Below are 22,405 nucleotides of genomic sequence, written 5' to 3' on the forward strand. Positions count from 1 at the left end.
GGGAACTTTTGCTTTATATTTTCTTAGGAGTGCCCTGAGACTTTCAGTTGAAAGAACGAACGACAGGGTAGGCTGCTTAAAGCCCTAGAAAATCGCATGTTCTGCCTGGCAACATTACCTGAAATTGCTTCTTTTGAAATGCTGCTTTCCATTAGATGGCAGCAGTACCTGCCCAGTGCTACCAGTTAATCCTCCAAGGTCTAGAGGATTTTTCTTGTAACCATGAGTTTGGGTGGTCAGGGAAGGGAGGGGGGAGTTGTTCTGTGTTGTGACATTTCTTCTGTCAGCTCTAACAGCTCCTCCGTTCCACTGGGCACGTTCTTTGGGGCAGGAGCTAGGAACCGCTTTCTTTAGGATGACAGTCCTCGCAGGGTGCTGTGCTTCTCTGAAGGTGGCTGGAACGGGAGCCCTGCGGGGACACGTGGCAGGACTGGCAACTTGGGAGACACAGCTAGACGAGCAATGGGTCGGTCTTTGCTCAGGCTGGCCGTGCCCTTTGCCCAGGAGCACTGGAGTGTTCTCCTCCCCTCTCAGCCAGCCAGCCCATGGCACTTGTACGCTTCCTGGGTCTGGAAATATTTTTCTTACCCTCCAGCATGGTTTGTCTGGCTTGTTGCCTGCAGCCAGATAGACCCGTGTCACATGAGCATTTCAGAGCAAAAGTGGCACTGAAAAGAAGCAGTGGGACTGCTGTGAGTGCCTGTGTGCCTCTGGGCACCTTCTTTGGAAGAGTTGACATCCATCTGCTTGGTACCTTTGAGGGGTTAGGGGTGTGTTGGGTAGTGAGTGGTCATCAGAGCATCCATAGCTTTGGGAAGGGCAGTGAGAGGACAGTTTCCAAGCATCCTGGGAGTATTTAAAGCAGCCAAACCAGCTGCAGCTGCTCTGTAGAAGTGGCACAAGGAAAAGACTCTCCCCTACTCACGGAAGGATGTGTGCCCAAAGAACGTCTCTCCCTTTCCAGCAAGAAAACTCCCCTCAGATCTTTAAAAGATTCAGTGATGTGCTGAAGCTGAGCGAGGTTATCTGTGAGCAGACACCGAAGGCTCTTGCTGCTGCAGCTGAAGGTCCAACCCAGTGATTGTTTCCCTGGTAATCTTCTGTTGCCTTCCACTTACGAGTGCTTAATCCCCTTTTAAACAAATTGCTGCAGCAGCGCTGGCTTGTCATGCTCTCGGCAAACCGGGTCAGCCCAAGCAGGGTGCAGCAGGCTCTGAGCGATGAGATGGGGCATGTTTAATGTGCCTGGGGCGTGGGTCCCATCCTCCCCACGGAATGTTTGTGTTTGAAGTGGGGCTGGAGAAACGGTCACCCCTCGGGTGCCAAAAGGAGCTCTCCCCCGGCTTCCCACCCCATGGCAGGTCTTTCCCTGCGCTGCTTTACTCTGTTGCAGTTGGATGAATGGATGCATGGATGGTTCCCGGCGTGTCCTACCTCCATGGTGGGCAGGCGGCTGAGGAAGAGCTCCAAAAAGGCACACTGGATGGCAGGAGCAGGTGGCTTGAACCTGGTTGTGGGCTGAACAGGGAGAAGACAACAGACCCTAAGGGAAGGTGTCTGAGCGGTGAGCAGGGATCTTTGCTCCTGAATTTTTTTCTGATGTCTTATCATCCACACTTTCCTCTCTTTCCTCCAGCCCAGGAGGCAGTGACCGTGGCTCCGTGCCGGACACAGCCCAGGGGTGCCCCAACGGGCAGAGGGATTTTCTTCCTTGGGCTGAGCCTGTCCCTCCTGCTCCTGCTGCCCTGTGCCGGCTGCGGACCCCAGCCCTCCTGGGGCTACGCAGCCTATGAGGTAGTCATTCCAAGGAAACTTGGCCCAAGGGCAGGGAAAGCCAGCCAGGATGAAGTGTCCCATATCATTGGCATTCAGGGGGTAAATCACACGAATTCACCACAGGCAGAAAGACTTTGTAAGAAAAAGCCTCCCCATGTTCACTTGTGGGTCCTGGGGGGAAATCGTGGCTGAACAGCCCCACATGCCAGCAGGTTGCCATTACTGTGGCTATGTGGAAGGCATCCTGGACTCTGTGGTGACTCTGACTACTGCTGCAGGTTGGAAACTCAAGCTACAGCATCAAGCTCCTGGCAGCTTCCACCATGGCTGAGCATCTTCTGCTGCAGAGGGAGGAGGCGGTTCCTGGAATGGTGATGTACAAAATGCCTAATGAAGGTGGATAATTCCCAGGTCCTGGTACAGACACAGGGCAGTTCCAGCCCTGGGGACACACGTGGCATTTGGAGCTCCTTGTCGTGGTGGACAAGGAAGGTTTTGATGCTTTTGGCAGAAGTATAACTAATGTAACGCTGCAAGTTCTTGAAATAGTCTGGTGGATGGGCTATTTTATTCTTTCCACCTTCGTGTTTTGATAACTGCACTAGAGGTTTGGGTGAAGAAGAACCCGATCAGTGTTACCAAAAACACAACCGAGGTCCTTCACAATTTTAATCTTTGGTGGAAGCAGCAAAGCCTTACGTACTGTGCATGATGTGAGGTGTCTTTCATACCTCGTTGGACTTTAATCATGGTATGAAAGCATTGCACATGGGTGGCAAATCCAACTTTGCCACTGCATGTGATAGAAAATATGCCTCTGCTGTCCTCTTATTTGTAAAACAGCATTACATGGACACTGTTGTCCATGTCACTCGTGCGTTAGGGTATGTCCTTGGCATGGAGCTTGATGACAGATGCTGCAGTTGTGGAAACACCTCTAAATGCATCACGAGCGCACACAGCGCAGTGAACTATCGGTTCAGCAACTGTAGCAAAAAGCACTATTCTGATTTTTTAGCATCAGGGCAAGGATTCTGCCTTAATAATGTCCCAGAATTGGTGACGACATTTGCACTGCAGCACTGTGGGAATGGTGTCCTGGAGGTTAGGGAGAGGTGCAACTGTGGCTCGGAAACACAGTGTAAATTGGACTGTTGTTGTGACAATACCTGTCAAAAAACTGGAAGGAGCCATTTGCACTTCTTGGAGGCTGCTGTAAGAGTTGCCAACTTCTTCCAAAAGGAGAGGTGTGTAGGGAGAGTGCTGGTCTGTGTCACTTGCCAGAGTATTGCAATGGGACATCTGAGCATTGCCCAGCCGAGGTGGCCAAGCAAGACGGGACTGTGTGCACTGAGGCTGGGTGCTGTTATTCAGGCAAATGCCAGTCTTGCACGTTGCAGCATATGAGTATCTTTGGCAAGGAAGCAAAGCCTGCTCCGCTACTGTGTTTCCAGGAGGTGAATGTGGAAGGGGATCGGTTTGGCAGGTGCTGGGGAGATGGGGCAGATGTCAACTTTCAGAAATGTAAGCTAGAAAATGTCGTGTGTGGGAGGGTGCAGTGTACGAACGTTAGGCGTCTACCTCAGCTGGAAGATCACACAACCATCGTTCAGACCCTGGTGGGTGATACCTGGTGGTGGGGCACAGAGTACCACTTGGGAGCGGGTGTTCTGGCTGCTGGAGTCATTAAGGATGGCATGCAGTGCGCTGAGAAGATGATCTGCATTAATCAGATGTGTGTCCCTGAGGAGAAGTACTTGACATCCCGCTGTTCTGCCAAGATCGTGTGCAGAGGAAAGGGCGTCTGCAACACTGAAGGAAACTGCTGCTGGGACAACGGCTGGGCACCTCCCTGCTGCCAGTTTAGTGGCTTTGGAGGAAGCATTGATGGTGGGCCTGCCACCAGTCACTAAAAAGGGGCTTTTTAGGTTCCTCATCAAGTTTACTGCAATAACCGTTGCTGTTCTGATGCTTGCAGCATTTGTCATTGTGCATGGGAGAAAGCTCAGAGTAACCCAAGCATTAAACAGATTCATTGGATGCTTTTGGGCTGGAGAACAGGCTCCTGAGGAGGATGTGAAGGACCAGGTGGAAGAAGGTGGCTCAAAGCCAGCTGAAAGTCAAAGCTCCCAGGTGTAGGACTTCACGGGGCCGCAGTGGAGAGCTGGACTCAGTCAGTCACTAGACTCAGACTCCAGCTGTGGTGGAGTCATTTAAAACTGATCTAGATGCAAGTGTAGAGTTAGGGGACCTAGTTTTTATTCTGTAGAATAGCAAAATGAAATTCTTTCGCTTGATCTCACTCTGTAGGAGAAAAGAAGTTGTTGATAAAAACCGACAGAGGTACTCAGGTTAATTTAAAATCCACCTGCTGAGCAAGGAGGATCCCGGGGTGGCTGAGGCAGAGCCTTGTGCAAGGCAGGAGCATCAGCAGTTACCTTAGCCCAGAGCACGGGGTTCTGCAGCAGCGAGCCTTCCTCCCCCCTAACCATGCAGCCCCCAAAGGACACCTGCTCTTCCCTCTGAGCCAAAAAACTTCTGGGGCACAAACCCTCCACTACAGCTCAGAGGAAGGGGTTCAAACTGTCCACACCACTGTATAGGACTCTGGCTCCACACCCTATAGCTACCTCCTCCGGAGCCAGGGTCCCAGCGGAGCGCCCATCCCTGGTATACCTGAGCACCAACTCTGTGGTACCACAGCTCGGGGACAAACGTGAGCCGCTGAAAACATCAGGCAATGTTAAATGGGAGACAGGAGAAGGGAAGAAAGGAATCTGAGGCTTGATTACAGGAGAAAAAGATGTGGAATGTGTCTCTAAGGAAAGAAGAGGGGGGAACAAAATTCATTACTGCTCACATCAGTGGCTTCTGTGAAAAGTACAAAGCTGGCAGGATCATTTGGACAGGAGCTTGCAGGAAGGCAGGCTTTGAGCAGATGAAAAAAAACCTGTCAGCAGCATTCGATCCCTGCCAGGCTGAGCTGATGAAAGCCAGGCTGCTGCGGAGGTGGCCACACGAGCTGGGAGCAGTGGGCGCAGGAGCAGCACTGAATCAGAACGGGGATGGTGCAAAAATAAAACTAAAAAAAAAAAAAAAAAAAAAATTCAGCGCTTCCCAAAGAAGCAGATGAACGCTGGGGAGCAGGAGCATTTTGTGCTAGAAGAGGGAACCTACCCCACAGGAATGGGCTGTCACTCACCTCCAGGTAGGACCTGGTTAATGATAAATTCGGAGCTGCAGACGCTGCTGCCTGCCCGTGCTCGCGTGCTGCTGGTGACTGGCGTGTGTTTGTATGAAATGCGGTTTTCTGTGTATAAAATGTTGCACCTGACAGGCACAGGCCAGGCATGTGGGGTACCCGCTGACTGATGCCCTGTGGGTGGCGTTTACAGCAGGGGGTCTCCAAAGGAAATGTTAGAACATCAGGAGTACGGGCATATGATTTATAAATAATTAAATATTTGTATACTGGGGGTACATGCTTAGAATATTTTTGCTCTTAGGGGGGTGTGATGAAGGAAAAGCCCGGTGCCCCCTGGCTTACAGACTGGCAAAGGAGGTGGGGCCGTGGCCAAGGGGCATCAACATTTGTAATGTTGATTTGCTGTGAGGAGTGTTGTTGTGGTTAATTCTCAACTTTGCGCTCCACAGGCAGTCTTTGGCTGGGGCCCCCCTCGGGGAGGAGGAGGAGGAGGTGGTGCTGAGGACGCATGGCTCCCCAAACCTCGCTGAGCAGCAGGGAGCTATGGAGATCACCCGCAGCTCCCTGGCCACCAAGGCCACCCCTCGGTTCCCTGGTGAGGGAAGCCCTTCATCCCTGTCACCCCACAGGAGCACCCACGGCACCTGTGCCTGGCAGCATGGCAGCTGGGAGAGGCAGCAGAGCTTCCAGAACCTTCTCAAGGGGCTCTGAGGGGACCGGCTGCCCCTCAGGGTGGTGGTGCCACGTGCCTTCACCTTGTCCTGTGCCAGCCCTGAGGGGACAGCTCCAGCACGGCCATCCCTGAGTGCCTCAAGGGGAAGAGGGTCAAGGTGTCGGTGTGAGGGTGGGCAGGACCTCCCTGAGGTGCCCTACCGCCATTTTGAAGGTGCCAGCGATGAGATGGCTCCAGGCACATCATGGTGCCCAGGGGAACACCCTGCTCCTCAGCCTGGAGGTCTGGGCTGTGTTGGTGGCATCTTTTTTTCCCTGGGACAGGCAGCCATTGTCCACCCCCGAGCTACACTGTCCATGAGATAGCCTGGCCGAGGAAACTGGTCCCAAGGGTGGGAAAAGCCACAGCGGGAGAAGTGTCCTACACCCTCAGGGTGGAGTGGGAGAACCATGCTGTCCACCTCATGCAGAAGACAGGACTTCTGGTAAAAAAACCTGCTGGTCATCACCCTTGTCTCCCCGGGGCTGTAGGTGGTGGAGCAACTGTGGCTATGTGGAGGGGAGCCCTGGCTGCCTTGTCATGCTGAGCACCTGCTGGGGTTGGAGGGAGCAACTGGAAACCAGGAACCTGAGCTACGGCATCCGACCTGTGCCAGGGTCCCTCACCTCCCAGCACCTCCTCTATCACCGAGAGAAGACCCAGAACAAGCCCTTGATGTGCGGATTGATGGATGAGGTGATCTAAAACCAACTTGGTGGGATGGGAGCTAAAACAGCCTTAGGAAAGCAAGACTTGTCTCAGAAACTGAAGTACACCAAGTACAGTGAGGTATTTGTCGTGGTGGACCGCCATCTGTTTTCTTTCCAGGGGAGCAATGAGACCTTGGTGATGCTTCTGGTTACAGATACGATCAATTTATCCGAAAAATACTGCTATCCTCTGAAGATTCGCATCTGCCTGATTGGGCTGGAGATCTGGACATGCAGCAGCTTCATCAGGTACAGCCAGGATACAGAAGAAATTCTTAAAAATTTTAACAGCTGGGGAAATAGGGATCTTTCTCAGAGGATGGAATATGGCATTGCACATTTATTTACTTACATGAACTCTGGACTAATTTTTGGGTTTGCCTATGTACATAGCACCTGCCACCCTAGCTGTCAATCGGGTGTTGTCTCATATATATGGTGAAATTTCATAACTTTTTCAATTATTTTTACTCATGAGCTGGGTCGTAACCTGGGGATGGAGCACGATAATAAAAAGGAGTGTGTGTGTCTGTGTGTGTGGAGGATGGGCAACTCTCCTGCCGGTGCCAAGGCTTTCAGCAAGTGCAGCAAGCAGAGCTACTTAGACCTGATCAGCAGAGGGGATGGCGACTGCTTGTGCAACATCCCAGCGCCCCACAGACACCTCCATTTCAAACACTGCGGCAGCCAGGGGGGTGATGAGGGAGAGCAATGTGACTGGAGGGGCTGCAGGACTGCCGAGGCAATCCCTGCTGTCCCCAAACCTGCAGGGGCCGTCTGCCTCACCGGGCAGAGCTGTCAGAGGTGCCACTCTTGTGCTGCAGGACACAAGTGCAGGTCAGGGGCAGATGAGTGGGACTTGCCTGAACGTTGTAACGGGACCTCTGAGTGGTGCCCACAGGATTTGCACGTGCGTGACAGGACATCATGTAGCGACAATGGCTACTGCTACCATGGGAAATGTGCAGCCTATGACAATCTGTGCAGAAAAGCGTTTGGGAAGGAAGCCTGGGATGCGCCAGAGAGATGCTTCCAAAAAGCAGAACATGAAAGGGGATCAGTTTTGTAGCTGTGTAGTTTGTGCAGTTTTGGTGATGGGACCAAAGTTGCTTTTGTGGCATGAAAACCCCAAAACGCTCTGTGTGGAAGGTTGCAGTGTATCAATGTGAAGAGGATACCTGTTCTGGAGGGGTCTGAAACCACCATTCAGGTGCCAGGGCCTGAGGACTGGTGCTGGGGCACAGCCTACCATGCCAGCATCAATAGACCTGGTATCGGAGGAGGGCTTGATGGCACCAGATGTGGGCCAAAAAAAGATCTATATTAACAAGACATGCACAGATGCCACAGCCAGGATGAAGTGTGATGGGAAGGTTTCATGTGGAGGGAAAGTGGTTTGCAGCAACCTCCACCACTGCCACTGTGAAGCTGCCTGGGCGCCTCCAGACTGCCAGTTCCACCACCTCTCATGATGTCCATGGGGGAGGTTGTTCAAAGTAAAGCGTTTGGGACAGTAATTGGGATCACAGTTCCCATTGCCCTCATTCTGCTTGCTCCAGCTGTAACCAAATATAGAAAGGCAATAGCTGTGTTTTTCAGTACAGGTTTAGCCACGGAGAGAAGTGAGACTCCTGCAGATGAGGAGCAGAATATGGAAGAGTATGTTTAAAGAAACACGAAAGCAGTGGGAAAGCCACTAGGACTACGGTCCCCGTGGGTACGCCCCTGAAGCTGGACTGCTAGTCCCAGCAGATTTTCCACAAATTGATTTACACAGTGTAACTCTGTAAACTGTAGAAAAGTTGATTACACAAAACTTGAGTATTTCCTCTTCTTGTATTGCCTACTATGTAAATAAATATGGGTTGGGCCCCAAAAAGTGAAGCTGTTGGAAAATAAAGACTAAAAGCTAAAGAGTTGTTATCAATGCAGCTAAAGATCTGTTTTATTTTCTATAGAAGGGTGGGACCTTAGTAAATAATTCACTTGAGCATCTAGAAGAGTATAGACAGATTTATGCGAAGTCCTGCTCACCTGGTTCATGAGAAATACTCCACTGGGTCAAAGAAGCTTATTTTCCTGGGAGCTGTAGCTGAGCAGGAGTTGGCATGAAGAAGGGAAATGTGCAAAAAGTCGAGGCACGGATGTAAGCGCTGATTTTTTTATGTTACTTTGCAATTTTTCATTCCTTGCAGTTGGCTGTTAGTATGGTACATGTTCGGGTTTTTTACAGTGAATTAAAAGTCAGAGATTGAAAAATATTCACCTTCGCTTTACTGTTAATTTGTAATGGTAAATACTTCAGTAAAACATCCTTTGACCATCTAACCTTAAAGGAACTGTACCGAATCTCTGAGCCGTTACATATGATTTGCTGCATTTCTACAGATATTTCCATAAGGAGCAAGTCTGTACTAAAGGTTTACATGTTTAAAGAATCCATTGGCAGTCCATACAAACCTGTAAAATAAATAACTATTTTTACTGAAGCGCCTGTCTCCGACAGACCTGCTCAGGCTCCTCCAGCACTACAGCTAACTTTGCTGCTGGCAAGACAGTTCGCAGCCGACAGCCCGTGCCTGGGTCTGGCTGACGTTGCTAAAACCCTGACGAGGCCTCGTTAGGATGCTGCCTGTTCTCCTTTGAGGCGAGGATTCATCAGAGCAGGGTGGACGTGGACCCCTCGGCGTCCGGTGGGCTGGTGGGGAGCATGCTGGTGTAGAACTTCTTCTGGGAGCGCAAGAGAGGAGTCTGAGTGTCAACGTCCCGGCAGGCGTTGCGTTTGAGGGAGAGGAAGGCGTGCTGCGTCCAGCCGTACACGATGCAGTTCAGAAGCCCCTGGGAAGCTGCTGTCAGAGCCTGGGAGAGATCACAGGAGAGATCAAGGCTCTCCTGCCAGCCAGCACCGCACAGCACTCCGAGGCTCCCTACCAGGCTGGTACAGTATGCCAAGCCTCCTGCTTCCAGGGTGATTTTATCTAGCTGCATCCCACATGATACAGGAATCTCGCGGTTATTTTATTTTTTGCTAAATGCTGCCTCAGGCACAGCAAGGAGATGGACAAGTGTTGTGGAGGAATTACATTTGGAGACTTTCACAGAAAGGGGAAAAAAGCCCTGATTTCTGGGGATCCTTTCTAGTCCTATTTTCTACAATGTCCACGATGCTGAGATTTTGGTTACTGAGACCTTTTCAGGCCTGTGAAGAACATAAAACAAGCAAAGATCTTTGCCAACCAAAAGCCTAAATCAGACTTAGGCTCATACAGCAGTGATCTTCGTGGCTGGAAGCATGCTTTGTCCAGCATGGACTAGGAGCCGGCAAACACTAACATGCCTGTTCAAGCAGAGAAGGCAAAAGATAGGAGCCAGAAAAAAAAAAAAAAAAAAAAAAAAAAAAAAATTACCTGTAGAATTAGAAAAGCCATGTAGATTTTGCTGTTTGTTGAAACAGTCAGCTTCAGTATTCCAAGGAGGACAGCTGTGAAAAGGGATGGATTGCTTTAAGCCCACTTCTTCTGAGTTTCATTGTCAGGCACTATATCCCATATAGCCTATATATCACATATATCCCAGGAGAATACTGTGAGAGCAGCTCAGCTCTCTGCTAACCTGGGGCCCAGCAGCAGAAGAATGCGACGGGGTAAAAAACCACTCGTTGTTCTACCATCTTAATCATGGCCCACTGCTGATCCCCCAGGAATCCTGTGGAGTTTACAAACCTTTTGTACAGACCTCGGGCTTTACCGAGTATAACCTAAAAAAGAAAAAAGCGTACATCGTTGTTTGCACTTTGTGCACATGCTCCGATCCGCCCTGTAGCCGACAGAATATCCCCTTCTGATCTATCAAACCTTGTCAGGCAACAGCGTGCTCCCGGGGGGACAGCCCTCGCTCTGTACATGACTTTTTCTGAACTGAACACTCCGAATTGATCTGGGGTCTTGTCGACCCATGCAGTAGGTGATCCCTGCTGCCACGCTCTGAGCCTTCTCTCCCAGCTAAATCCTATTTTGGGATGGGTTGACAGAACGCAGGACTCCAGGTGGATTTATATGGTGGCACAATGATATTTTCTCTCCCCTACGACCCCTTCCGAAAGGGAAGCAGCACCACGCAGTTCTTCCCCTGACATTGCCTGGCCTCTGGTACCATCCAAGCAAAGATGTCAAGATGAAAAGGGGAAAATCTTCTCACACTGATCATCTGGGTGCAACGGCTAGCGTGCAAGGACTGCTTCTTACCAGAATGGCTACAAAGCTGATCAGAAAGGAAATGAGGAAGAGCCCAATGCCATAGAAATGCATCACATGGCAAACAGAGCTGCTCAAGGTTTGCGGCTCGTTGGTGGGCACAGCTACCTCCGTGTGCATCAAGAGACATCTGTGGGGAGAAAGGGAACAGCCTGAGCTCCTCTGCCGACTCAGAAGCGCTGAGGCTGTTTCAGCAGCGCGTGAAGCTTACCCATGCTTCTGACTGAAGTTCTGGTAGCAATTACTGCTGTTACCCAGGCAAAACACAGGCACCATGAGAAGGAAAGGGATGAGGCTAAGAGGAGAAAGGATGACGGCACGGGTATTAGTTACTGCACTGCACTGCTCCCATCCCAGCCAAACACCACTTGGTTTTTCTCCTGTCACTACAGAGGACTTAAACATTGGTTTTATTGACACTGCTCTCTGGAAGAGTATTTTACCAGCTTTACTAACTTCTGTGCTTTCATTCACGCAGGCAATACCCTGGTAAAGGGAGCACTTTCTAAAAAACTACTTTAGTTAATATAGTCATAACTAACTTGGAGAAATGTCCTTACCTCCAAAACCTTTTACTCTGTTAGGTCACTCTGCTATTAGTGATGAGCTTTACAGGTTTTAGCAAAATTTGCTTCCAAATAAGTGGGAAGCAGAAATCAGCACATTACAGTTTACCAAAACCACATAATTCAGCCAGAGGGAATTAAACCTTACCTAGACGAGATCGTTGCTATTCGGCCAATGCAACCCGCATAATCTACAACCTGCAAAATCCAATGAGCTTAATTAAATGATTGTTTCTGTACAGCCACTGGTTCACAGGAACCCACTCCCAGGAGCACTTCAGCAGCTGAGGGTTCTTCAAATGCTGATTAATCCTCAGATCGAGGCTTGTTTCCACTTTGCACAGAATCAACACCGCTGAGTTCAGCCCGTGCACAGAAACAGCCAGTGCTTCCACCCGCTTACTGCCTTGTTCTCCTTCAAGGCTAGAGGATTTGAGAAGGGAACTTGAAACAGGACAAGGAGTAGACACTTGATGAGCTCTCTGGTGTAACTTGCTCATTTGTTGTACTGCTTACTCACTTAACCTGGCCCTGTTCCTCAGAAACTTCATGTTCTGGTGTAGAATTGCAGGCACTTTGGAGTGTCCTGGTAACTGCTCACCAAGAGATGTACTTTGGCACCTGGCACACACACACCAGCTATGAAAATACTATGTGGGCACAGCTGTAGTGGTGGGGAATTATGGTATGTGTTGTCTTTTGAACGGGAGTCCAGCAAGAAGGAAACCAGTCCTACAAGCAGATCCCAACCCTACAGACAAGAGCCCTTGAAATCTCTGCCCAGCCTGCTGCTCCGAACCGACAGATGGAATACCTGGGATACAAAGTCTGCTGTGCACAGCAACGTCTGGGGAAGAAAAAGGTTATATACGTCAGTGGGGCTGATGGATTTAACGGGAAGAGCTGCCTAAGGAATGTGTCACCTTGCGGCAATACATCAGGAGCAACCCACCCGTTACAGCGATGGTGGTGCCTCACTGTTTAGCCAGGTGTGGGGAATGGAACAACTGCAAGGAGAGATTTTGGTCATGCAGTAGGTGGAGTGTTTGTTTAGCCTGCAACGCAGAGAGTATTTTTCTGAGTACTATGTCCTTGTTCCTCGGTTCCCAGCGATTACACTGTTTCCCAAAGGGCTTTTGTAAAGGCCAGTAATGATGAAGTGAGGACCGGCCACTGTTCCCAGAGCCACCTGGTCCTTTTATCACTAGCTCACTTCTGTCACATCTCCTATCTCAAACTCTTACAATATCTTTCTGTATTTACAATGTTTTCTGTATTTTTACAATTTACAATATTTCTGTATTATACATACAATACAATTCTGACACTCTCAAATGCCATATGACCCCTGGGGAGGACAGAAATTGTCAATTCTCAGTTCTGGGCTGTCCAGGCACCCCCTGCTTTCCTGTGCCCCTGGCTGTGCACTGGCAGAAGGCAGTGACAGCAACAAACCAGTTACTCAGCTGGTGCAAACTGCTGTTCTAACTGCAGAAGAACTTCACCGATATGCGGTCCTGAGCTTTCTCTGCTCTGAGATCTACACTGCCACTGGCTTTTATCTGCTTTAGTCTTGCAAGCCTAATCTTTCACTGAGATGCTACAGCAGACCCAGCAGTAATTCTGCTGACCTCAATGGGCAAGATACATCAATTCACACAGCTGTGGGGCAGAAGGGCCTTCAGAGTCCTTGCAGTGAGATATACTTTACATACGCACATCCTAAACTCCACTATAACCCCACAGTACCCAACTACAACCTTGGTACCCAACAGCTGTTGCACATCAGTCCTACTCACCTGGGGGGGCATCCTCAAAAGGTTCTGATTGTATTTCATCTTTAGGTCCATGTACAGATGCCAGGTGTAGTTGACAGTGTATAGAAAAGAGGCCACGTAGAATATCTGACAAATACAGACAGCATTTCAGTCCTGTCATAATAGTTCCTGTCGCACTTTCAGTTCATCACTGATTAACCCAAAGCCCATGGGACAGAGGCAGGATGCTAAACAGCATAGTGGGCCACCAAAGGTGAGGGTCCCTGTGCAGCCCCCGTGCTCACCTCTACTAGGTCACAGTGGGACACCAACTGGGAAGAGCCAGGTAGAGGAGGGGTTCCTGCCTTAGACTGCAAAATGGCAGCTTTGCTTTGGCTTTAAACGAGGGACAGGAGAACTAATGACAACCACACTGCCTTGAAAATACAAATCTTTCTGACTTGGCTCATTTTTTTGGCCCAAATCCTAACAACAAATGGTTCAAAGGCACTTGGACCCTCTCTATGCTACATCCATTAGGAAACACAAAACAGATGCGACACTTAGATTTGCTTCTCGCACAATGAACTCACTACACAGTGAATTCACGGAAACAGAAAACAATAGTATATTTAAAGAGGAAAGTGAGGTCAGAGAATATCTGCACTAAGTCTGAGTTAGCATCCCAAGAGCCCTTTTCTCTCCATGGGAAAAAGAAGGAAAGAAAATATACAGAACACTGTTTCCCACAGAGAGTTTCACAGCCCTTGATTCCAGCTTGAGATGAGACCAAATATCTAAAATCTGCTGTAAAAACTTGCAAATCTTTCCTGCATTTGTTTCTGAATCCATGGTTTCTCCAGGCAGTCGAGTATGAACTGTGCTGCCTAATCATACTCTGTATATGTGTGTGCTGTGTTTGTTTACAGGAAACACATGCTTCAGTGGCAGAGGCAAAGAGGAAGGGCTGGACAAGTGAATTTTTCTGTGGATTTGCTATCCTTTGCCAAAGAGGCACGGAGCACAGGTTTGCTACCCTGATATCATCTCAGTCCAGGAGAGTAGTGACTAAATAAACTTGGGTCTCCTTCACTGAGGTTGCAAATGCTCTTGGCTTACTCCAAAGGCTGAGTCCAAGGGCCTGCTACATTGCAGCAGGAACATTACAGTGACTTTCCAGCTCATTAGACAAGGTTTAATGAGGGTTTGTTGCCCTTCCTCAATTACTTCCAGGGAAGGTCATGAAAACAGCCCACAAAGATCCTTCCCTTGCACTCCAGAACGCCTTAGAGGCTCACAAAATGTCAGCACTGCCTTCTTTTTTGGAAGAGGGAACCAAAAGCCACTTACGACGTTGCCAGCAGAAAGCAAAGGGAGTTCTGCCCTCCTGAGCCCCAGCCTTAGGGCTGTGGACAGTCCTGCAGGGCTCACCACGAGGAGATAAAGCAGGGGCTGGGAGACGCGAGAGTCCCTCATTATAACACTTCTGTGGCTCCCCATTGTGCTCACCAGCGTGAGCAGAGCCTGCCAGGACATTATTAGGCCACTGGAACTGAACTGGAAGAATGTGGGGGAATTGTGTAATTATAACCACAATCTCTATTCTGGACTTTATTATTGTAACGCAAAGGCAAGGCAGGGAGGAGGAGAGAACAAAGTCAAGGGACAGCAGAAGGGAGCGGTATTTGCATTTAATATCAACCAACAGCTTGGGGCTGAAACAGAGAAAGTCCAAGAAACAAAGCAATCTCCTCCTTTATGGCACAGTATGGATGTTAAGGGAGTTCCAGCCACTGCAACATCAGCCCTGGGTGATAAAATGATGGTAAACGGGCTGAATAAGGCAAAATATTGTCCCACTCCTAAGGCAGAATCCCTTCAGACAACCACATCACATGGAGTGTGGTGTGAGCCTCTCCAAGGGCTGCTATCTGCAACCACCACTGCGGAGCAGCCCTGAGCCTGTCCTCACCCTTGTCCTTCAGTGCATTTCCCATTTTCTAGGTGTTTCTTTGCAAAGAAGCCGCAGGCGTTTATGAAACACCCAGGAACGTAACCCTTGTGAGACTTTCCTGCTCGGCACAAGCAGAATGGGGCCAGGAGACATTTTACTCATTTCATTCAGTTACAGATCACTCAATGCTCTGCAGAAGCTGCTGGTTAAACCTGTTACTGGCTCCTACTTACGCACAAGGTGTTCCCACCACACAAGGGCATTGCTGGGGTGTTTGGTAAGGAGGTGTCCTGCACCTCGTCACGTGTACCAGGCGGGCACGGTTGCTATGGCAAGTGCTCTGCTTGTTTTAATTTCTTCCAGAGCAAACAGCAGCGACAGCTCTTGCCAGATGCAAGCCAGCTCTGCCACCCTGACAGTCCTCCTGCTGAGGGTGGTCTGCTGGTGGCCTGCAGGAATCCTGTGCCCTGGTCGGTACGGGGCAGACCCCCCGCACACCCCATCACAGCACCCTGGCTGTCCCACGTGAGGCTGAGGCAGAGGCAAGTCCTGTAAAGATGTGCCCAAGGCCAGTTCTGCCGGCCCACGCTGCCTTTCCCAGCGTGAAAGTAAAGCTCCCACCTTGCCCCCATCCCTTGCTGGTGGGACCCCTAACCAGCATGGCCAGGGGCTGGAAAAGCAAGGGCAGAAAAGAGCCAGAAATGCACGGGAGCATAGCATGCTCTCAGGGTCTCCACTGAGAAATGTTGGCATAGTGTCCTATGTTTCATATCCAACCTACTTCTCCTCTAGCAATGCAACCTGTCTTCTCCAGGCCATAGAAAGATCACACCAGCATTAAGAACTGTCCCCCAGGGAAAGCTGCAAGGGAAACAGCTCAGAAAGAGTCTCAGTTCCACATGTTCCTTCCACCTTCCAGCTCAGAAAAGCCTCTCCCAAGCTCTTCTCACTTTTCCCTGTACCATCATCTAAACCCCACCTCTGGTATTGCCCTGCATCATTCCCAAGTGGCCAAGTTGCCCACAGGCCACTGTTTTCTTTCTCAACCTGAACATATTGCAGCGCTGCCACAGCACAGAAACAAGAAAGAAGCCAGGAGTGGAACAGCTGCTCTCACCATCAGTGCAACGGTTCTACCTGCGAGAGTGGCTGTGGAAATGACCCTGGGCTGCAGGCACCTACCCCTGCACGCACCAGTGTGAGCACTTCCACGCGCACACACACTCCCCAGGGTGAGCACGTCCACGCGCACACACACTCACCAGTGTGAGCACATCCACATGCACACAAACACTCACCACCAGTGTGAGCACTTCCACACACCCCCAGCTCCTTCCCTGCCCTCCCCGAGGCACAGGGAGCTGCTCCAGCTCCAGGTGCTCTGCAGGGACATTTCCGTTCCCATTTGTGGGTACCACCACGCTCCCAGAGAGCTGCCCAAGCCTACCCAACACATATCAAAGCTCCCAACAGCCGCTTGCTCCTCTCAGCCACATTTTTGTGGGTCCTTTCAAAGGAAACTGTTAAGCCCAGAGATCACCGCTTGTGAACCCCCACTCTGTCCCAAGCTTGGCCATATCCTGCGGAGGTTTCTGGAAGCAGTGCTTTGCAACTAGTTTCCTAGTGCTGAAACGGGAACTCAGTGAGACAAAAGCAAATGGTCAGGAAAACAGTATTTCACTCCCTCCACTCCAATTAGTCTCCAGCACACGAAATCAGCTGGAAAGCAGCTGAATCGCTGGGGCATAGGGCTGAGCTTACACCAATGGAGCAGCCCCTGAGCACCCTTAGGATCGCTTGAGAGAGGATCGGGCCAGGTCAGCCACCGCGGGGCTGTTTGTATGAGTAATGTTGTGAGTTTGAGCTCAAGCGAGTCGTAGAATGTGTCTGTTCCTGTCCAGGATGGAGGAAACATGAAGAGGAATAAAAAAAGCTGCTGCAGGAGAGGCACAAAGATCATCGCTGGCACGGGTCCAAGAGGAAACAAATTAAGACCCATCTACTCGCTTTACACAAGCAACCCAAACACGGCAACCACAAAATCCCATGCTCTCTCTGCCTTCCTCATCGCCTCTCGCCCACCAGAGGTACCCAAACCCAAGCATCCTTATCTCCATTTTACACACGAGACAAAAAGATCTGATAAGTCAAGTTCACACGGGGAGTCTCTGCCAAAGCCTGTCTAGAAACAGTCCCCCCCGGCCACGCTGTGATCACCGGCGAGGCGGATTATGGCAAAGGGTGCACAGTCACCGCGTGAACGGTGATGCTACTCACCTGTCCTGTCACTTGCAGGTTATAGCAGATGAGATCCTGCTTGGAGGTTGGTGTGCTGTAGAGGACAGCCCCGGTGAGCCAGCACATACCCAGGAAGAGGTCAGAGAGGCTCAGGTAGAAAAGTGGACGAACCTGGGAAAAGTGAAATTGGTTAGCATGTCTGAGTGATGGTCACAACGCTCCCATGGCCACCTACAGCAGCAGTTTCACCCCGTTATCTAAACACGTGTTCATCCCCCAGCTCTTCTGATAGGGCAGCTCTCCTTGCACACAAAACCCATGCTGATCCTTGCTCTCAGGAGCTGTCTCGATGCAGGTACCCTCCTCTAATCACCCTTTCTGTCACTGGCAATGCCCCAGCATCAGCTCTTACAGAAAATATCTCAAAGGCCCAGAATGTTACAGTTTTGCAGAACTGGCAGGGAGAAGTGATATTGTTACATCAACTGATGAAGAAATCAAAGTTTTGGTAAACACATACCCTTCTTCAGGTCTGAAATAACTTAAACCAGATTTTTTTCCAATGTGTTTCACGTAATTTCTGTTGGTGACTAAGGCTGAATCTATTTTACATGCCAGATTAATTTTCCCTATGAGAGCCGCTAGTCTCTCTGCTGCACACCGCATCTTGCTGGAACAGTCGCGTCTCCTCTAATGGCAGTTTCCAGCCCATTTCCACTTTGCATGCACTGGCCAAAAGGACTGTAAACACTGTAGGAAAACATTTGTGCACAATTCTGGCCAACATTTTTGTTGTTTGAGCAGACACTCTGGAAAAGCAGCCTAATTATCTAAATTCTTAATTGTAGTCTTTAGTACCTAATCTTGGAGAGAAAATGATGGCATTTTTTGTTTTCCCCTACAGGAAATTATGAAGATAAACACAGCATGGAAACATTTCAGGAGGCTTGGACTTTAAGATTTTTTTTTGCAGAACTGAGTTTTTGGCAAGATTTGCTTCAATATTGTCCTTTAAGTAAATATTTGCCACCCATCACGTTGTGTTATACTTGCCTTGTTCCCATGAGCCAAGAAAATGAGCTTAGTGAGACTGATAAGCTGTAAGGTAGCTTTGATTGAACCACATCTGTCCTTATGGCATAGTTGGAGGGAGATGCGCCTTGTGCCTTCCCGGTCCTCACACTGCCATGCAGCAGCAGGTCCTCTGCCTTCACCAGGCTTTGTCTCCTCAAACGTTCTTGTACTTCCAGTTCTGTATTTGTATCAGCAACATGGTAAAAATCAAACTGCTGTTGCTAACTAAATATCTGGAGCTAGTTTGTATGCCATTGCATTTACGAATGGGTTTTTTTGCATTTACGAATTATTTTTTTTTTTAACCAGGCTTTCCGTTGCTGGTGCAGAATTGAAGCCTTGGCAGGCAGTCATAGGCATAACAGGCTGGGGACACCATCCAGTTTGTGAGCATCGCAGGTTAAAACCAAGCAGCTCTCAAAAAATGCAACTTTTGCAACCAAACTGACCCCTTTCCTCTAGCAAAAAGTGTCCTTGGAATGAGGCACCACTGTTTGATTGAGGAGCTATTTTGGCACAGACCAAAATAAAGAAATAGGTGACATAGCGCTAAGTGAAAGCCAGCATGGTTCTTGCTTACAGAAGGGAAAAGGAAAAAAAACCCAACCAAAACCAAATGGTATTTATAAAATAGAGGAACGGAATGTAAAGACGTAATGATTCAGATGAGCTGCCAGGCTGGAGCACACATGTCGATTTAGCTCTATCTGGCCGTTGCCCAGGGACATCTGCCTGCACAGAACCTGTTGACATGACAGAGGAAATTCTCTGTGCATCGCTTGCCATCATCTCTTCTGAATGATTTAGCTAAAGCTGAAGAGTTTTATTGACCCCGTAGAGACAGAAAACAAGCTTCAAGAATGCAATATTTGATTTCCTAGGCTGGGGGCAGGAGGGGAAGTGTTTATAACATTGTTCTTCTCCCAGCCTCCAGAGCTGTTTATTTTTAAACATTTTGCTCTGGAGCCTCATGACTCAGGAAATAAGCTGTTTGGGGCAAGCTTTGATATGGTTCTGTTCCAGCCCCTTTGTTTACAAATATCCACTTAAGATGAGAAACATGGGGACAAGATGATGGGGGAGCTACAGATTTTGCCACTTTTGAAACACCAGCAAGGGATCTCCCTTGCCAGCAGAACAAGAGCCTGGACGTCTGATGCAGACAAGTCACTCCAGCTGGCATCCATGCTTGTAGCTGGATTTTGCAGAAATAATCTGAGCAGGAACATCTGGCCTCCCACAAGCAGGAATGGTCCATCTGTGACCTGGAGCCATGGGTGGCTCACAAGCAGTTAGAATGCAGCTCCCAAGCCACAGCCACATCATATGACTATAATAGCACAAGGGCTCTTGAGTAACATGGACTTCCAGCCATGGAAGTAAACGGGCCAAGGCTGCTGAGTCACACTGGGACACTGGCCAAACCCAGCTCCGTATCATCCCAGAGCAGAGGACCCCAGGTGAGACCCATGTTTGGAGCTCTCCAGGTGCAGGAACAGGGAGCCTATGACATGCACTTGTGCAGCACAGGCTCAGGCAGGTTTTCCATTGCAGCACTAAGGTGAGATCCCAGCCTTCATTCCTCCCCAGCAACGCACGGCGATTATCGCTTCTCCATGTGCTGGGCAGAGCATTTCCACGAGGCTGGCTGCCTGGGAGCAAGACTGCCCTGCACACGCAGACATATGCTCTCCTCCCCATCCTTCTTCATCCAACGACCTGTCAGTTGTTAGCTTGACTGCTTGCCTTCCTTCTCTGGGGATAACTTGCTGCATTCCCTTGAAGTCCTGTTCTCTGGGCTGCAGCTCAAACCCACAATGTACCAAGGGCATTGAAGACAAGGGAAGTATAAATACAGCTTTGTTACAACATAGCTGCCAGCTCTACTCTCCTGCTGCTCTTAGCAGCAACCAGTTTATCTGCGTGGTCAATCCTGAAAATCCTGGGTTCATTTCCCCAGCTTCACACAGACGAGCTCGGCGCATTGCCTCTGGTAAGTCCTGGACAGAGGGATTGCGTGTGGGCAGCAAAAGCCTGGCAGGCTTGGGATGGAGGGCTACGGTTACCAGGCATGTGCCAGCCCGCTGCTCAGCGCCTCCAATGGATCGCAGGCACACTGGGTTCCCTGCACACATCCCTGCACTGGGGACATGCCAGGCACTGCATTCATATCAGACCTGCAGCGCCCACGTGGGCAGTCCCACCCTGAGGGAAGTTTGCACCCGAGTCCCACTGCTTAGCATTAGAAATGTTTGTGGCTCCTGTTTGCAGCCAGGGTGCATCTTCCAAAGCCCCACCGCAGAGTCCAGCACAACAAACTGCTTCTCAGCCTGGCCTCGTTTGTCTGAACTTTGCAGCATCTTTGAGTTGTATCAGTTTTTAGGAGCGCACCTGCCTGGAAAAACTACTCAGAAATAGCAAAACCCCAACACCTGTAAAAGCATTTCCTACAGCACCATCTCTAATTTGTACTTCAGCAGCTTCGTATGCGGTGCCCTCCTGGCATTTTCCACACAAATCCCTGTTCCCAGAAAGCGTGGGGCTAAGGAACACACTTGTCCCTGCGTGGGTCCAGCTCAAGGTTAGTCCCTTCGCTCGCAAAGGGCCAAATTCTTGGCCAGCCCTTTGCCTTCCAGCTAAACAAGGTTTAACCTTGTTTACAAGGATAAACAAGGTTTAACCACATAAGCCCAACACCTGCAGTTGCTCCTAGACGAGCACCTGACCCACACGGGTCTTTGCTATGCACATGACCCATCTACACCTCGGTGCAGGGAGGGAAAAGGAGGTGCAGACCTTACCTCGGGGGACCGCACCACATTTTGAAAGACAGCATAGGCAATGATCGAGCTGGAACCTGTAACGCTGAGAAAACAAAGCACAGGTTGGAACAGGAGCACATCTGCCCCGCTGGGGTAAGCGATTTCTCTTTTTCCGGAGAAAATCGTCATTGCGGTAGTAACTCATCCCGGTACCACCGGGACGCGGGTGTTGCAGCGCTGTACCTGAGTATGGCCATGGTGAACTGGATCCACTGCAGAGACGAGTAGACCTGGGGAGAAGGAGGGGGGCGAGCTCAGCAGGGGACGGGACCGGCACCGAGCGGGGACGGGAGGGACGGGACCGGCCCCACGCACCGAGCGGGGACGGGAGGGACGGGACCGGCCCCACGCACCGAGCGGGGACGGGAGGGACGGGACCGGCCCCACGCACCGAGCGGGGACGGGAGGGACGGGACCGGCCCCACGCACCGAGCGGGGACGGGAGGGACGGGACCGGCCCCACGCACCGAGCGGGGACGGGAGGGACGGGACCGAGCGGGCAGCCGCAGCCCAGGGGCAGGTCCGTGCCGCAGCCCCCGGAGCAGCGGGTAGGGCTGGGGAAGGGCTGAGGGAGAAGGGGCGCTCCCGGCAGGAACGGGCATGCTCCCGGGAGAGGGGCCAGCGCTGCCCTCGGGGCTCGCTCACCTCCTGCCAGACCCCATCCAGCCGGGCCGCCTCCGCCGGCAGGGCCATGGGTACCCGCCGCCGCCGCAGCACCGCTCCTGGGGCTGCGGGCACCGCCCGCGCTCCGCCCCGGGGCCACCCCGCGCCCCGCCCGCCCTCCGCCGTCGGGGCCGGCTGCGGGCAGCGCGCCCGGTCGAGGAGAGGGGCTGGCGTCCCGGGCAACGGCGTCCCGCGTCTCCGCCGCCGTGCACCCCCACCGGGGCGCAGAACCTGGCCAGAAAGGCCCAGCGGGGACCCCCGGGCCAACCGCCCCCGAGGTGCTGCGTCCCCGGGCACGCCTCCAGGGGCCGACCCGAAGCAACCCTGCTTAGCTTCCGCACGCCAGTAACTTGGCACCGCACGCCACCAGTTTTTGGCGCCTCCTCTTGGAGACGTCACGGGCGGCAGGCGTCGGCGGCGTCTCTGAGGAGACTGCCGGGGCTGGGCCGGGCAGCGCCTCTCCTCAGGAGCCAGGCGGGAGACGGCTTCGCACAGGCCTGGGAACGATTGTCCCCCCGAAACCCGCCCTCCCTGGGGTCCTTTCTCCTTCCCTCCCAAGGGGGAAGAAGGCGCCGGACCCGAGGGATGCCCTCCCACCGCTTCGTGTGAACCTCCCCATCTCCGGGGCTTTCCTTTTGCTTCCAGGTGGCATCAGCTGCCTCATCAGCCTTTGCC

The 22,405-nt window shown here is 51.1% G+C and overlaps 2 protein-coding genes and 1 pseudogene across 2 annotated transcripts; 2 read left to right on the forward strand and 1 right to left on the reverse strand.

Moving 5' to 3' along the window:
* Positions 1 to 2,939: 2,939 nt before the first annotated feature.
* Positions 2,940 to 5,408, forward strand: LOC119154273 (disintegrin and metalloproteinase domain-containing protein 21-like; the record flags this gene model as incomplete). The annotated part of the gene is made up of 1 exon (XM_037401615.1): positions 2,940 to 5,408. A coding segment is annotated over one exon (750 nt), but the record flags the coding sequence as incomplete, so codon positions are not given.
* Positions 5,409 to 5,524: 116 nt separating this feature from the next.
* Positions 5,525 to 8,419, forward strand: LOC119154280 (annotated as a pseudogene).
* Positions 8,420 to 8,550: 131 nt separating this feature from the next.
* TMEM116 (transmembrane protein 116) lies at positions 8,551 to 22,035 on the reverse strand. The gene is made up of 11 exons (XM_037375622.1): positions 21,713 to 22,035; positions 21,251 to 21,297; positions 21,047 to 21,110; positions 17,211 to 17,342; positions 13,022 to 13,126; positions 11,371 to 11,420; positions 10,868 to 10,951; positions 10,648 to 10,786; positions 10,016 to 10,160; positions 9,811 to 9,884; positions 8,551 to 9,262 (listed from the first exon to the last, which is right to left on the reverse strand). Exons 1-11 carry the CDS (start codon positions 21,758 to 21,760, stop codon positions 9,062 to 9,064), a joined length of 1,089 nt encoding a protein of 362 aa, XP_037231519.1. The 5' UTR covers positions 21,761 to 22,035; the 3' UTR covers positions 8,551 to 9,061.
* Positions 22,036 to 22,405: the final 370 nt, after the last annotated feature.

The sequence above is a fragment of the Falco rusticolus genome, chromosome 1 (assembly GCF_015220075.1).
Source record: "Falco rusticolus isolate bFalRus1 chromosome 1, bFalRus1.pri, whole genome shotgun sequence".
In the NCBI taxonomy this organism is placed as follows: domain Eukaryota; kingdom Metazoa; phylum Chordata; class Aves; order Falconiformes; family Falconidae; genus Falco; species Falco rusticolus.

What these genes read in the sequence shown, in the direction of transcription:
- TMEM116 (XM_037375622.1), bottom strand. Translation starts at nt 21,760, where the DNA reads ATGGCCCTGCCGGCGGAGGCGGCCCGGCTGGATGGGGTCTGGCAGGAG. An exon ending in TGGATGGGGTCTGGCAGGAG is followed by an intron (nt 21,298 to 21,712) that starts GTGAGCGAGCCC and finishes CCTTCTCCCCAG; the next exon opens with GTCTACTCGTCTCTGCAGTG. An exon ending in ATAGCAACGATCTCGTCTAG is followed by an intron (nt 10,952 to 11,370) that starts GTAAGGTTTAAT and finishes TTCTCCTCTTAG; the next exon opens with CCTCATCCCTTTCCTTCTCA.